Source organism: Haplochromis burtoni, unplaced genomic scaffold, assembly GCF_018398535.1.
Source record: "Haplochromis burtoni strain Fernald_Lab_line unplaced genomic scaffold, NCSU_Asbu1 Contig_304, whole genome shotgun sequence".
Lineage (NCBI taxonomy): Eukaryota > Metazoa > Chordata > Actinopteri > Cichliformes > Cichlidae > Haplochromis > Haplochromis burtoni.
Genome location: NW_024582665.1, coordinates 533766 through 550741, shown reverse-complemented (window position 1 = coordinate 550741; position 16976 = coordinate 533766). Strand labels below are relative to the sequence as shown.

Sequence of the window (16976 nt, the reverse complement as noted above, 5' to 3'; positions counted from 1 at the left end):
TCTCTCTCTCTGTCCCCCCCTCTCTCTCTCTGTTCCTGTCTCTCTCTTTGTCCCCCCTCTCTCTCTCTGTTCCTCTCTCTCTCCCTCCCTCTCTGTTCCCCCTCTGTCATATTCTTGAAAGAGCAGGGGTTTGTCAATCAGCTGATAGAGAGTGGCCTGTATTTGAACGATGAATTTATGCAGGTTTCACCCCTTGCAGTGCCCTCCACTCGGATCACTGTGTCGGGGTTGCCTCCGTTTGTTCCCAATGCGGCTTTAGAGCAGGAACTGAAGTGCTTTGGGAGATTTGCCAGTGGCTTCCGGACTGCGAGTCTGGGCTGTAAGGACGCCAATTTGAAGCATGTTCAGTCCCTTCGGAGGCAGGTGTTCATGTTTTTGGACTCCCCCACACAGACACTGGATGTCTCCTTCCGTATCAGACATGAAGAAGGGCTCTACATGATGTATGCTAGTTCTGGGAACATGAAATGTTTTGAGTGTGGAGATGTGGGTCATAAGAAATTAATGTGTCCTCACAGACAGCTTGCGGTGGGACCTGCTGTGGATGATAGTGGGGAGGGGGTTAGTGGGCAGCAGGCGCTGAATGTGGCTGCGCCTTCGGCGTGGTGTGGAGTGAGGTGAGTGATTGCATGACTACGACCAAGCCGACAGAGAAGGTGGAGGCTGGACCTGCGGTCAGTACGGCGCAGACTGGGGATGAAATGGGGAGCTCTGAGTTGGGTGTAGAGTGTGTTGTTGCCTCGGGGGACGGAGAGGTGGAGGAGCAGCAGCCCAGGACGCCTGCTGGTGGTTATGGTTACGACACAAATGACATGGAGTGTGATTCTGACTCTGATAATGTTTCTGTGGCAGACAGTGTCTCTCAAAATGCGGATTTGTATTCTTTGGAGGAAATCGTTGCTTTTCTGGATGACACCTTTGGTAGAAAGGTGATGTTAGGGAATATTTCCCTGATGTTGAGAAATTCATTCGGTCAGCTATGACTCTTCAGAAGGTTGTGGGATTGGACTTACTGCATGGTAAAAAGCGTTATCGTCTGAAGAAACATGTTACTGGTCTGAGGAAACAGTTGAAGCATTTGAATCGGTAGAGACACTGGAATTTTTTACGCTGTAACGTTATGATCATACAACACTGGGTGTTTCATCTCTGCTGAGTTTTTCTGTTTGCTTTCTTGATGGCTTCCTCTTATGTGCAGGGGTTGAGGGTGGCCTCCTTGAATGTGAATGGGTGCAGGGATGCAAATAAAAGAGCCTTATTAGCTGAGGTGATCAAACAGAAGAGATTAGATATAGTCTTTCTCCAAGAAACACAAACTGACAGTTTGAATGAAATAGACTGGGATGTGTGGTGGGGAGGGCAGGAGTTTCTTAGCCATGGGACAAGTTTTAGCGCAGGAGTTGCTATTTTGTTTTCTCCTTCTCTAAATGCGAATGTTATTTTCAGCATAGAGATGGTGGCGGGCAGAGTCCTTTTGGTGACGGCTGAAATTGAAGGTTTTGTTTTTACTTTTGTTAATGTCTATGCACCAACCTCAGGGGCAGAGCGTGGGTTTTTGTTTGAAACATTGGGAGAAAAATTAAGTGGTGCTGCTCAAGGGGACTGTGTTGTGTTGGGTGGGGACTGGAATTGTTGTCTTGACTTTACTTTAGACGGGACTGGGGCGGAGCTGCATCTTCAGTCATCTTCTGCTTTAACAGATGTCCTACGGACAATTAACTTGGTTGATGCGTGGCGGATGAAGCATTCCTCATCCAGGCAGTATACCTGGGTGAAAGTGACTGATGGCAGGATTAGTGCAGTGAGATTAGACAGGTTTTATGTGTCTGTTTCATTTACTGCTCGAATTGTTAACTGTCAGTGTTTTCCTGTTGTTTTTACGGATCATCATTTAGTTTTACTGGACTGTTTCTATCTCCCACCAGCAAATCCAAATCTTTTTGGCTGTATAATATAAAATTATTGCATGATCGGATATTCTGTGCCGATTTTGGGTTTTTTTGGAATTATTGGAGATCAAGAAAGGGTGATTTTGATTCCCTTACTCAATGGTGGGAGGTAGGAAAGGCCCAAATTCGTGTGTTCTGTCAGCAATATAGTTTTCTTTTGACGGCCAATATCATGAGAACTGTGCAGGACCTTGAAAAGGAGATAACACATGTGGAGACTGTCTCTGGTTCACAGTTAGGTCAGCAGGATAATGCCTGTCTTCATTCTAAAAGGCAAGAGCTTAACCATTTTTTACATGAGAGGGCTAAAGGAGCTTTGGTTCGAGCACGTTTCACCAGGCTCCAGGACATGGACGCTCCAACCACGTTTTTCTTTAACTTGGGGAAATCTGTGGTTCACAGAAAGCAAATGGTGTGTCTTCAGCTTTCAGATGGAAGAGCGACCACGGATCCGGCTGAGATGAGACGGCATGCAGTGGCCTTTTACACGGACTTGTTTAGTGCGGATAGCTGTGATGTGGACTCTGCTTCGGACCTTCTGCAGGGGCTTCCTCAGCTGAGCCCAGGGGATCGGGACGTTTTGAACAGGGATATAACCTTGGATGAGCTGTCTGCGGCGGTGTCTCAGATGGCTTCAGGCAAAGCTCCAGGAATAGATGGTTTACCATCAGACTTTAAGCACTTCTGGAGTCTTCTGGGTCGGGACCTGCTGGACGTGTTTAAGGAGTGTTTTGTAGGAGGGATACTTGCAGCTTCCTGCAGGCGTGCAGTTATCTCTCTCATACCAAAGAAGGGGGATTTAACCCTTCTTAAGAACTGGAGACCAGCAGCCCTTTTATGTGCTGACTATAAGATTCTTTCCAAGGTTTTATCGAACAGACTGAAAATGGTCATTGACCTGCTGATTGGTGTGGATCAATCTTACTGTATTCCGGATGTCTGTGATTGATAACTTGTTTTTGATGAGAGATGTGTTTGATATTTGTGAAGTGTACAATGCTAATGTTGGCATCGTTTCTCTTGATCAGGAGAAGGCTTTTGACCGTGTGAACCATGATTTTCTTTTTTCTACCTTGCAGACCTTTGGTGTTGGGTGGGGGTTTCTGACTTGGGTGAAGCTGTTGTATAGCGATGCTTGCTGTGTTGTGAAGGTGGGAGGAGGATTGAGTTGTCCTATGCCGGTTCGGAGAGGGATTAGACAAGGTTGCCCTATCTCTGGACAGCTTTATAGCATTGCTATTGAGCCTTTTCTCTGTAGACTGAGAAGCAGGTTGAGGGGTTTCTCTTTGCCGGATATGGTTCAGAGCCCTCCTGTCATTGTGTCGGCATATGCTGATGATGTTAATGTTTTTATTACGGATCAGCAGGATGTGCAGGAATTGCAGGAATGTCTGGTTTTGTATGGGAACGCTTCCTCAGCTAGGGTTAATTGGGATAAGAGTGAGGCTTGTTTGGTGGGGCAGTGGAAGTTGTCGAGTATTCCCACGCTTCCTGGGAACCTTCACTGGGGTCGAAAGGGCATTAAAACTCTTGGGGTTTACTTGGGGAGTGATGACTTCGTGAAGCAGAACTGGGAGGGAGTGCGGGAAAAGGTGGAGGCTAAGCTGTCTAAATGGAACCGGTTGCTCCCCTACCTGTCCTACAGGGGTAGAGTTCTGGTAGCTAACAATCTGGTTGCCTCATCTTTATGGCACAGGTTGCTTGTTTTAGTGCCACCACCTGGTCTTCTGGAGGAGGTGCAGCGGCTTCTGGTGAAGTTTGTTTGGTCGGGACAGCATTGGCTTCGTGCAGCAGGCCTGTATCTTCCTGTGGCGGAGGGGGGACAAGGCCTGATAGATGTTTTGTGCAGAACAGCAGCCTTTAGACTGCAGACGGCACAGAGGCTGCTGTATGGCTGTGGTCACAGCTGGCTTGCTTCTGCTCAGCTGCCGCTTAGGAGAGCGGGCCGGCTTGGATTGGATAAGCACCTCTTTCTTCTGAAGTTGGATCAGGTGGATCTGTCTGGACTTGTGCTATTTTACAGCTCTGTGATGAACACCTGGCGGGCGCTGAAGGTCGCACGTGCTCCTGACCCAAGACCTGGGATGTGGCTTTTCAAGGAGCCGCTGTTTTTTAATGACTTTTTTCCCAGCACTTTATTTTCTTCTGCTACAATATGGACCAAGTTTGTGGAGGCTGGCGTTGTCAAACTGGGTCATCTTACAAGGATGTCTCTGGGTGCACTTGGTGGTGTCACAGGCATTAGGTCCTACAGAGTGCCGGAGAGGATTATGGAGGACGTTTGGCAATCTCTGTCGCCTTCACTGAGAGACTTTGCTGGAGACCGTGTCCTGGCTGATCAGTGGGCTGATGACAGTGAATTCTTTGCATGCTCCTTTGACTACGATGACCTGGATGACTGAGAACCTTCACAGACAGACAGTGAATATGTTTTCTCTTCATTGATGGTCAGTCCTGCCTTTGAGGAGCAGCCTGAGGGGAGTGGCATGCTGCTCTCCCTGGGGACACCAGTGCTGGATAGTTTCAGCTCTTGTGGCAAGAAGCAGCTTTATTTATGCTGTGTTAAGGTGCTGAATTTCCGCTCTCTGGTTGGAATCAGGGAGTCAAAATGGACTGAGTTTTTTGCTTCGGTCTCTACCCCTAAAGGCAGGTGGAGGGTCCTGTATAAGCCTCCTGTTGAAAAACGGATGGCTGACCTCCAGTGGAGGATTATACATGGAGCAATAGCCACGAACAGACACAGGGCCCACCTGGACCCGAGCACTGGGAAGGGTTGTCCTTTTTGTTCAGAAAGGGAGACGCTGGAGCACTTAGTGGTCTGTTGTCCGCGGCTGGTGGGTTTATTTTCTTTGTTGCAGGAGTGGGTGGAATTTTTAGGGGAGGTATTCTCTGTACCTTTGTTTGTCTTTGGCCCTAAGTATTCAGTGCAGAAGAGGCAGACCTTGGTTCTGATTAATTTTTTGTTTGGCACAGCTAAGCTGGCATTATGGAAAACTAGGAAGAACCAGGTGCTGGGTCAGGGTTGGACTGATGTTGTGCAAAGTCTAAAGGGCCTGTTGGCATCCCGTCTGAGAGTAGAGCATGCTTTTTACTCTCTGACTGACAGTCTGCACTCCTTTGAAACTGTGTGGGGCATTGGAAGGGTTTTGTGTTCAGTAGGAGCAGATGGGACACTTGTGCTTAACTTTTGAGTGTGTGCTGGGTACCTTAGTCAGTGTTTGGTGTACAATGAATGTTGTGATTATGTGGTAGAATTTTTGTGTCAGTTTTTTTTGTTTCTGTTTTTGTTTTTAATTCGGTGTAAATAAAGTTGTGTGAAAAGTCAAAAGTCTCTGTTCTCTCTCTCTCTCTCTTTCTGAGTGAATGGCGGAGTGAATGGGGCTGGGAATGGGAGTGTCGGAGTGAGTGGATTTCTGTTTTCGGGTTCCTCTTTTCTTCTTTCACTGTCAGGTGTTTATTTTTTCGACACATGGTTGTTGGTGTGTTTTGTTTGTTGCTGGCTGGTTTGGTAGCTTTTGCTACCGGCTTGGTTTGGCACAGTGCCCGCTGTTGAGGGTGGTGCAGGGTTTGAGAAGCTGACACGCCGTCATGCTGTCAAACTTATACTGACTGTGAATTGCTCAGTGGAAGAAGCTGTTTTGGCTGTAGGAGAGGTGGTGGGCTATGACAGCGTGAAATCTGCCTCCCGTATGAACGGTGCTATTGTTATTTTTCTTGATAAGGTACCTAAAGTTAATGAGTTGGTGGAAAGCGTCGTCGTCATTCACGACACCTTTACGCCTGTTCTCCCATTGGTTAGCCCTGCTAAAAAGGTTACCATCTCAAATGCGCCTCCTTTAATTAAAAATGAAACTTTAGCCAAGGAGCTGTCACGGTATGGCCAACTGGTTTCGCCCATAAAGACGGTCTCTTTGGGGTGTAAATCTGTGCTCCTCAAACATGTGTGTCACAGAAGGCAGGTTTTTATGATCCTCAAAGACAAGGCTGGCGAGCTGAACCTGTCTTTCACGTTCAAAATAGAGGGTTTCAACTACATGGTGTTTGCTTCATCTGAGAGCATGAAATGTTTTGGTTGTGGTGGAGAAGGGCATTTAATTCGCTCCTGTCCAGAGAGGCGAAGAAACACGCAGCCCGCGGATGATGCCATTGGGTCATCTCCTGGTAGGGACCCGGCGATCGCTCTTGCGAAACCCGCTGAGACCGCGGGCGGCTCCGCCGTAGCTGAGGTGGACCCCGCTGCCGAGGCGCCTGTGGAAAACCGACATTTTCCAAGCAGTAACGGGTCTGATGATACTGGCATTGTGAAAAGTGTTGATGGTGTGGAACCGGATCTGACTAATGACCAGTCTGCAGTTTTTTCTGAAACCAGTCAGACAGCTGACACGACTCTTGAGTCTGTGTGTGATGATCTTTGTGAGGATGACGACATGCTTGATGAGGATTTGCTGAAGTTGTCTCAAAAGAGAAAGAGCTCGGAACCTGCCCACTGTAGTACAAAAACGTCGAAAGCTAAGAGAGGAAACAGAACAGGAGAGAGCAGCATGGAGTCTGAAAGTGATTTGTCCCTAAGCCAGGAACACCAGAATCTGTACTCTCCTGCTGAGATCAGGAAATTCTTGCAGAAAACCAAAGGCCTCAGGATGGTGAAAGTGGGGGATTATTTTCCGGACCTTAAGCTTTTTGTTGAGTCGTCTCGGGTCTTGACAAAAAAATCAGGGAATTTTATTGATGATGTGTTGACAGACCAAGAGATTTATCATTTAAAGAAACTGATTTTGAAAGTGAGATCTCAAGCACTTACTGCTGATGATGACGATGATGTTTAGGAACACACTCTATATGTCACTGTCTTTTTTCCTCTGTCTCGCTTCTCTCATGTCTGAATTCAAGATAGGCACATTAAATTTGAATGGTGCTAGAGATGAGGTAAAAAGAGCTGCTTTTTTTTGAGCTTATGAACCTAAAGAAATTGGATATTATGTTGGTTCAAGAAACTCACAGTACTGGTGACGATGAGAGTGACTGGAGGAAGGGCTGTGGGGGAGATGTTTTTTTAGTCATAAGTCCAGTTGTAGTGGAGGTGTGGGGATTGTGTTCTCTAAGAATTTTTTACCTGTTTCTTGTGAAGCAGAGGAAATAATCAAGGGGTGTTTGCTGAAAGTTAAAGTCAAATATGAACATGTGACTTTTGTTTTTCTCAATGTATATGCACCAACTAAAGGAGTGGACAGAATGGGTTTTTTAGATGTCCTGTGTGATACTGTTAAGGTTTCTAGCGATGATGAGTATTTGTTTTTGTGTGGGGATTTCAATTGTACTGCTAACCCACCTTTGGATAGGAACCACATCGAACCTCATCCTGCGTCCTCTCGCAGGCTTAGGCAGCTGGCTGCAGCTGTGGACCTGTCAGATGTGTGGAGGTTTTTCAGTGGACATCTGTGGCAGTACACATGGAGTCATTCTAAGGACAATCATTTATCTTTGGCAAGACTGGATCGCATATACTCATTTAAACATCATTTGAGTATTTTAAGGACTGTCAGATAACCCCTTTTGGTTTATCTGATTATTGTCTGGTTCATTGTTCTGTTTTCATTAAAAATGTTCATGTAAGGAGTGCCTACTGGCATTTCAATACGGCCCTGTTACATGACAACACTTTTAGGACAGCTTTTGAATTTTTTTGGCTCACTCACTGGAAATCTAAATCTGACTTTGCATGTATCCAGCAGTGGTGGGATTTTGGGAAGTGTCAGATCAAACAATTGTGTCAACAGTTCACTCATGATGTGACTAGAGACATAACCAGATCTATGAGAAACCTAGAGACTCAGGTGGTAGAACTGCAGAGTTTAGCGGTGTCTACAGGAAACTGGGGGCTTTTAGATTCCCTCAAATCCAAAAAGGCTTTTTTAGCTGACCTGTTGGGCACGACAGCCAAAGGGGCTTTGGTCAGGTCACGTTTCCTCAGTGTCATGGAGATGATTGCCCCATCTCACTTTTTCTTTGGACTGGAAAAGAAGAATGGGAAAAGAAAAATTATTCACTCTCTGTCTCACAATGGCTCAATAATCAGACAGTTTGCTGTCAGCTTTTATAAGGACCTTTTTAAGAGTGATTTCTCAGAAAATCCTAGTTTGTGCAATAGATTCTTCAAGGGACTCCCTCAGGTGGCGGCTGAAACCAATCGAAAACTGGAGGTTCGGCCAACTTTGCGTGAACTTCATGCTGCTCTGATGAGTTTTCAGAATGGTAGAGCTCCTGGCATGGATGGCCTTCCTGTTGAGTTCTACAAAGACTTTTGGTCTGTGATGGGTGAGGATTTGCTGGAGGTTGTCACAGATAGTCTGCAGAAAGGCTTGCCGCCTCTGAGCTGTAGACGGGCGGTCATCACTCTGCTGCCAAAGAAGGGAGATCTGCGCAGTTTGAAGAACTGGAGATAGGTATCGTTGCTCTGTACAGACTATAAGATTTTCTCCAAAGTCCTGGCCACCAGGCTTCGTGACGTGATGGCTTCTGTTGTTCATGGGGACCAAACGTATTGCGTCCCCGGCAGGCTGATAAGTGATAATGTCACTTTGATTAGGGATGTTTTGGACCTCTCTAGCTCTTTGGGTATAAATGTTGGTCTCATTTCTCTAGACCAAGAAAAAGCTTTTGACCGGGTTGAACACCAATATTTGTGGCTGCTTTTGGCTTCAGCCTAGGTTTTGTAGCCATGATTCAGGTTCTGTACCGTGACATTAAGTCAGTTTATTGAAAATATAATTAATACATTTTCTTTTTATTAAATCAAGTATTTTAGAAGTCAGGCATTAAAAGAAAGTGCCCCTGATCAGAATTAAACATAATCACATATGAATTAAGGTTCTGTGTTCACCAGTGCTATAATTATTACCATGCCAAATCATGCATAATGATGGACTGGCGACATAGTTATATTTCCCACATTCCTGCAGACACTAAAAGGTCAAAGCTGGATAATGTCAACACAAACAAAATTCAGACATTAGACCAGTCATTTTCACTACTCAAACTACATTTGTAATTTAACATATTAATCACACTTATACTTGAATTATTATAGGGTTAAGAATTTGGTTAAGAATAAAGATGATTTACTAGTTAAGCCTATTCTTTGAACTCGTCACTTCTAACTCAGGCTTTGGTAGTCAATAAGGTTGCTGCTATCAGGTCTCATATTACTCCTCCAGCTTTTTCTTATCCCCCAGATTTCTGCTGTTTTCATTCACTTTGTCAAGGTCCTGGAGAAGAATTGTCTTCCTTCAGCTCCAGGCTTTTCTGGGAAAAATGGCATCTCTGAAACATTTCGGTTAGATGCCAGAGTGCTACATAGCACTGAAACTGTGCTTTTAATGTTTTTGGTTTTTTTCTTTTTTTTAAAAAGGTTTTTTAATAAACAGAAATAACAGAATGTATGGATAACAATAAGTATGCACTTGGAGTCTTTCTAGATCTAAAAAAAAGCATTTGATACTGTTGACCACGAAATTCTAAAAATCAAACTGGAAAAATATGTTTGAACTGGCAAAGGTTTTTCTGTCCACCCCCTTACATTTATGAAATGCATTCAGGCTACATTCCAACGAACAGCCATCAGTCATAATTATATTATATACCATTATTATTATATGCCATTCATATTTTAAAATAGTAATTTTAGAAAAAGCAGTCAAATATTTAAAAGAACAAACTTTTCCACATGAAAAGTGACCACTTTAAGTCACATTGATGGAATTAACTGCATATCATGGAAAAAGGCATTTCAGGTTTACAAATGTTTAGTTTTGTTCCCACTCTGCTAACATATGCTACCTACTGTCATTTACTTGGATGCAGACATAAAGATTTCTCATTGACATAACTCAGCATGCCAAACTTACCGATTGTCTTGCTGCAACTTGTGTTGTTGTCCAGGAGGCCATCATTTCTCCTGTCTCCCCCGATGTGCTCTACCTCTTTCGAGTCCAGGCTGTCTGCACTAATGACATGCGCAGTGACTTCAGTCAGAGTATGCTTTTTAGAGGTAGTACGTGCTCACACACACACACACACACACACACACACACACACACACACACACACACACACACACACACACACACACACTCTAAGTGTGTGTGTTACGAATTCCTGGCACATTCTCTTCTCCAATGTCTTCCTTACTATCAGTATTTCCATCAGCCCTGCATATTATTGGTGTATAAGCCATAATAACCTTAATATTTCAAAATGTATTATTACTTATTCCTTTGATCATAATATTTTAGTCATTCATATTAAGGTTATTAATGTAAGCTAGTGATGTATCAGTAGCTGCAGACTAAAGGACAGACAACTGAAATGATGTACAGTGTAATAATTCAATTTAATTACATCCAGTTAATTGGCTTCCTTAATATGTATTCAGTGACTTACGTTTACATTGTTTCATGAAGTGGTTTATGAGCTTATAGTGGACTCAAACTAGTTTGCAAACATCTGTTTAAGTGTTCCTCAGTCCTGCGTTTCACTGTAGATACTATTTTCTTTCTCTTGTTTTAGCGAACACTACCAGGATCTTTGAAGGGACGAGGATTGTAAAAACTGGAATGGTAAGGATAATGGATGTGAATCAACACTACAGGGAGTGCAGAATTATTAGGCAAATGAGTATTTTGTCCACATCATCCTCTTCATGCATGTTGTCTTACTCCAAGCTGTATAGGCTCGAAAGCCTACTACCAATTAAGCATATTAGGTGATGTGCATCTCTGTAATGAGAAGGGGTGTGGTCTAATGACATCAACACCCTATATCAGGTGTGCATAATTATTAGGCAACGTCCTTTCCTTTGGCAAAATGGGTCAAAAGAAGGACTTGACAGGCTCAGAAAAGTCAAAAATAGTGAGATATCTTGCAGAGGGATGCAGCAGTCTCAAAATTGCAAAGCTTCTGAAGCGTGATCATCGAACAATCAAGCGTTTCATTCAAAATAGTCAACAGGGTCGCAAGAAGCGTGTGGAAAAACCAAGGCGCAAAATAACTGCCCATGAACTGAGAAAAGTCAAGCGTGCAGCTGCCAAGATGCCACTTGCCACCAGTTTGGCCATATTTCAGAGCTGCAACATCACTGGAGTGCCCAAAAGCACAAGGTGTGCAATACTCAGAGACATGGCCAAGGTAAGAAAGGCTGAAAGACGACCACCACTGAACAAGACACACAAGCTGAAACGTCAAGACTGGGCCAAGAAATATCTCAAGACTGGTTTTTCTAAGGTTTTATGGACTGATGAAATGAGAGTGAGTCTTGATGGGCCAGATGGATGGGCCCGTGGCTGGATTGGTAAAGGGCAGAGAGCTCCAGTCCGACTCAGACGCCAGCAAGGTGGAGGTGGAGTACTGGTTTGGGCTGGTATCATCAAAGATGAGCTTGTGGGGCCTTTTCGGGTTGAGGATGGAGTCAAGCTCAACTCCCAGTCCTACTGCCAGTTTCTGGAAGACACCTTCTTCAAGCAGTGGTACAGGAAGAAGTCTGCATCCTTCAAGAAAAACATGATTTTCATGCAGGACAATGCTCCATCACACGCGTCCAAGTACTCCACAGCGTGGCTGGCAAGAAAGGGTATAAAAGAAGAAAAACTAATGACATGGCCACCTTGTTCACCTGATCTGAACCCCATTGAGAACCTGTGGTCCATCATCAAATGTGAGATTTACAAGGAGGGAAAACAGTACACCTCTCTGAACAGTGTCTGGGAGGCTGTGGTTGCTGCTGCACGCAATGTTGATGGTGAACAGATCAAAACACTGACAGAATCCATGGATGGCAGGCTTTTGAGTGTCCTTGCAAAGAAAGGTGGCTATATTGGTCGCTGATTTGTTTTTGTTTTGTTTTTGAATGTCAGAAATGTATATTTGTGAATGTGGAGATGTTATATTGGTTTCACTGGTAAAAATAAATAATTCATCCATTCGCTTCCGCTTATCCTTTTCAGGGTCGCGGGGGGCGCTGGAGCCTATCCCAGCTGTCATAGGGCGAAAGGCGGGGTACACCCTGGACAGGTCGCCAGTCTGTCGCAGGGCTAACACACAGGGACAGACAACCATTCACACTCACATTCACTCGCACATTCACACCTAGTGGCAATTTGGATTATCCAATTAACCTATCCCCACAAAATAAATAATTGAAATGGGTATATATTTGTTTTTTGTTGAGTTGCCTAATAATTATGCACAGTAATAGTCACCTGCACACACAGATATCCCCCTAAAATAGCTAAAACTAAAAACAAACTGAAAACTACTTCCAAAAACATTCAGCTTTGATATTAATGAGTTTTTTGGGTTCATTGACAACATGGTTGTTGTTCAATGATAACATTATTCCTCAAAAATACAACTAGCCTAATAATTCTGCACTCCCTGTATTGACTTTTGATTCTGTGTGAGCATCTCTCATATGAACATCAGTGTCTCAATAAGCATTAGAGTCAGGAAAAATTAAGTTCATATGCATATGGATGAAGAGATTTTATTTTAGTTTATTTATGCAACCAAACTTTCAGAAACGACCAAACTCTAACTGCATTCTCTCTTTCTTGCTTCATTCCATACAATCATTTAAAAGGGTATGAATTCACCTAGAATTCATTGATGTCTGTAAATAGTCACTGGTAAATTATTGACCATAGTTCAGATAAATTTCACACGAATCAAAGAATTCTTGATGAAAGCGATGAAGAAGTTAACAGTGTTAATGTTCTGTTTTTCATGTGACTGATCTCACGTCATTTTAATATGTGACACCTTAAGGCCTCAAAGTTCTAATGTCAGTTTTTTTTTCTTCAAAGGTTTTTAAATCTTTGCCCATTTCTAATGACCCTTAAAAATTGAAACATATTTTGACGTTTTCTAGTTTTAAAGCTCAGTGTGACCCTTTAATCTTGTTCTGATTATGCATATATAATCAAATAATTTAACTTATAATCTTATAATCAGGTAAATGTATGTCAGACAGGTATGTAATATCTGTAATGTGTGTTACCCGAAAAGGATTCATGATATTATTATTGACATACTAAAACCCTGCCATCATGTTTTACAAGCAGATCGTAAACTTTTTTTTCCACACAGAGATGTCCTGTCATAATCTTTGTTGCACATGATGCTCATGCTGTGCACTCTCATTATTATGATACAGCGCAGTACTCTGATGTATATGGTTGTATTTGAGAATTTGCAGTTTCTACTCTGTATAAGATAAAAAGATTTGGTAAAACAAATAAATGGAACAAACAAGGTGAGTGAAATCTCACAGTTTACATTAGTTGTAATTTTCTTCATTATAATGTCAAAGCTCAGTGAGTTCATGGGATGACTGATGATGCGTCTTTGTATTAACTACATTTTTTTCCTTTCTCAGCCAACACTGTCTCCAGCCTCCTCGGCTGATATGGCTCCCATTTCCTCTGGCTCATCAACTTGGACTTCATCTGGTATCCCCTTCTCATTTGTCTCTATGGCAACAGGCATTGGTCCATCCTCCAGTGGTAGTCAAGCAACTGTGGCATCTGTGGTGACCAGCACTTTACTGGCTGGCCTGGGCTTCAGTGGTGGTGTCATTTCCTCTTTTCCCAGCTACATTTGGCCAAGCAGAGCACCCAACCACAATCCCACCTCTCACCACCAGGCTACCAAAGCCAGTGAGCAGATGAAAGACACGCCTGCTGTTGTCAGTGCAGCAGTTAAGGATAATAATGAAGCTGGGAGTGAGGACAGAGAAAACTGCAAAGGTCAAGTAGAGGACAGAGAGAGGGAAGGCGAGGATACGGATGATGAGAAGGAAGAAGAAGAGAAAAAAGACAAGGAGAGGAAAGGATCGGGAGGTTTAAGCAGGGCAAAGAGGAAGGATAGCAACATAGCAGCAAAGCACTTATTTGGTAAGATGCCTTACTGTGGTGCACGGGAGAAGGAACAGACTGAAAAAGAGCCTACTAAACCACCGCCTGTTCGAAAAGACCAACTAAAAGCAAATACTTACAATCCACTTCACTCTTACCCAAGTCTTACCGCAGAATCAGCCAATCAAACAGCAGCAGTCCCCATCCAGGAGGACCTGTCAGTGACTCTTAGGCACCGCATAATGAGGGATGAAAAGCACAGGCCTTTCTCCTACCACACCGGTAAGTCAACAAGGTGGTCATGTACAAACCAGTGGTTATAAGAATATTAGCTGTTTCGCCTATTTACGGAGGAGCATATTCTGTTTGTTCTATTAATATCTCCCTTTACATTAGTCATGAGATTACTTGTTATGAAACATGTTACAACTTGTGTTGCCTGCTGCTATTTAACGCATTGTGGGCTTCTGTGTACTGTTTGTGGGGATGGCTCTAAGGTCCAGCTCCTCCATAGACTAGCTGGTTATAACAACAATTTTGAGTATTTATTTGAAAATGAGTATTAGTGTGTTGACCATTTTTGCTTTATTTTGGAGGGGGAATTTATCATTTAGACTTGTGCAGAAGAAGGATAGTGGATATATTGGACAATGAATGTCAAAGATGGAGGTCCCAGGCTAGCTAGGTTTACAAAAGTTTACAAGCGACTACGCCTTAACTAGACTCGATCTCTATCCCTCTCTCTCTCTATATATATATGAGTGTGTGTGTGGCCTCTGTGTTACCCGTATGTTAATGAGCTCCTGCTGTGAGGGCTGAAGTTGAGCATTTTGACCATCTACATTTTGATGTTTTGAAATGTGTCACAAATAAAGGAAGGATCTCAGGGATACTACATTTTCATGGATTAGCGACTTGTTAATCAAATTGTAAAGCATGACCTGCTTCATATGTCTTTTTGAAGGCTAAAGCAGTAATCATCTGAGCATAGGTATAATCTCATGATATTTCATTTTTAACTAAATCTCAGGACAGTAGTACGGCCAAATGACAACATGGGGAGATTTCTTTGGTAAAGGTGCTAACATTTCCAATTTTTTAGATAAAAACTGTTCTATATATTGTAGATATGGTCCTGGAAAGTGAGGTCAGCATCACTGATAATGCTGAAGTAACAATTTGTAACACTCTCCAGAAACAATTTATAAGAAATTTCTGACCTTTAGCTTTAGCCCTAATAGTTGTGTTTCATCCTGGTTTAACTGTAGTAAGTTATTAAAAATCCTGTTATCTGGGACAACTGGCTGAAGGGAAGAAGCGAAACAGACTTTGACTTTTTAGAAGGACATTTAAATAACAAACATTTAACATTATACAAGAGTCAAAAAAAGAACATGCTGAGAAAATACTGAGTTACATGAATAAATATGTAATACTGTTGTAATAATGTAATATAAATGCACTGCATACTTTTTACTGCACAGCTTTCAGTCCACTTGTTCTAATGGTCAGTCCACCTTAGTACCACGGTGAAAGTGGAGAAACAATGTTACACATAACAATGTAGAGATTAGACAAATGACAGATGTGAGAAGGAGTAAAATGTAGGCTAACTCTGTTGCTGTGTAAGCTAGCTTTAGCTATCATCCTGCCATATTGTATGATGATTATTCTGCCATGATTTGTATTTTAGTTAACCATGAGAGCCATACATACTCAAAGTATTATTTCATTACTGTGGAAAGTCATTGAATGTGTCAGGTAAAATATGTGTGTTAAGAAGACACTTGTTGAATGTTGAAACAGCAAAGAAGAATAACTTAGTTTGGAAACTATGGTCCTGAGACTGATGTATCCATGCAAAGAAAATGTGGATTTGGTTGTATCTTTTGTAGCTGATACTCAATACAGACAGGTGAAGGCAAGAGCTGCTGCCAGTGTCTCATTCATTGCCCCTTACTATTTCCCCTGTTTAAGGGCACAACATTTGGAGGCACCACTAGGATATTTGCCTTGAGGACCACGCCTGAGCTGTAAGAAAAAGCCAGATGACCCAGGCATCAGAAAGGAGCACTGCAAAGAAGCAGAGATGTTACTAGACTGACATTGGCGTTTGTATCCTGAAGTAAACAGTCATCACTAGGAGGCAGCAAAAATCTTTCAAGTCTAATAAACACTCATTTCATTGCCTGTGCTAACTCCTCTGGAGTCTGAAGTAGAGAAGCTACAGCTGAAAATGAAAGAAACACTGTATCAACTGACGGAAGAGCAGCTGATTAAATTATGTGATATACTTCAAATCTCGGGAAAAAAAACTATGTGATTAATAAAATACACAGTCAGTTAGTCTCACATTTAAAGCAACTTGAACATGCAGAGCTTCAACCGCATGAAGGTATGTCACACTTTCTTGATGTCCAGAAGGACATATAAGCAATATACAAATGGAGAGGGCAGTAGAGAAATTAAGCCTGCTTCTACACGAAAAAGAGGACAAAATGCATTGCTTAATGAAGAATGGCATGAATCCCCAGCTTAAGGTATTGTTCCAACACCACCGAACGGCTCTATGTAGCACAACAATTATAATAAATGAGGCCAAATAGTAGAGCCTGAGCAAAAAGACAGGTTCACATTTTCCAGTCTTGAAAGGCAAATTGAAAATAGGCTCAGTACCAGACCTGCAGTTAAGGAGTTACAGTGAGGAACATAAGTATTTGAACACCCTGCGATTTTGCAAGTTCTCCCTTTTACAAATTATGGAGAAGCCTAAAATTCACGTTGTATTCCCACTGTGAGAGACGGCATTTTAAAAACAATTCAGGAAATCACATTGTATGATTTTTAAAGAATTTATTTGTATAGCACTGTTGCACATAAGTATTTGAACACCTGAGAAAAGCCAATGTTAGTATTTGGTACAGAAACCTTTGTTTACAATTACAGAGGTCAATGTTTCATGTAGTTCTTGACCAGGTTTGGACACACTGCAGGAGGGATTTTGGCCCACTTCTCCATAAAGATCTCCTCTAGATCTGTCAGGTTTCGGGGCTGTCCCTGAGCAACACAGAGGTTCAGTTCAGTTCAGTTCAGTTCATTTTTATTTCAAACATTTCAAACA

At 42.7% G+C, this 16976-nt stretch overlaps 1 protein-coding gene across 3 annotated transcripts in view; it reads left to right on the top strand.

Annotated features, from left to right (window-relative positions):
• Positions 1-16976, top strand: part of LOC102293136 (receptor-type tyrosine-protein phosphatase gamma) — a gene marked incomplete at its 5' end in the record, with an annotated part of 174559 nt that overhangs the window by 118661 nt on the left and 38922 nt on the right. The window contains 4 exon segments of one of the 3 annotated variants that reach the window (XM_042228108.1): positions 9888-9996; positions 10515-10564; positions 13378-14137; positions 15833-16161. In XM_042228108.1, coding sequence (XP_042084042.1) covers positions 9888-9996; positions 10515-10564; positions 13378-14137; positions 15833-15858 — 945 coding nt within the window. 3 annotated transcript variants of the gene reach the window in all.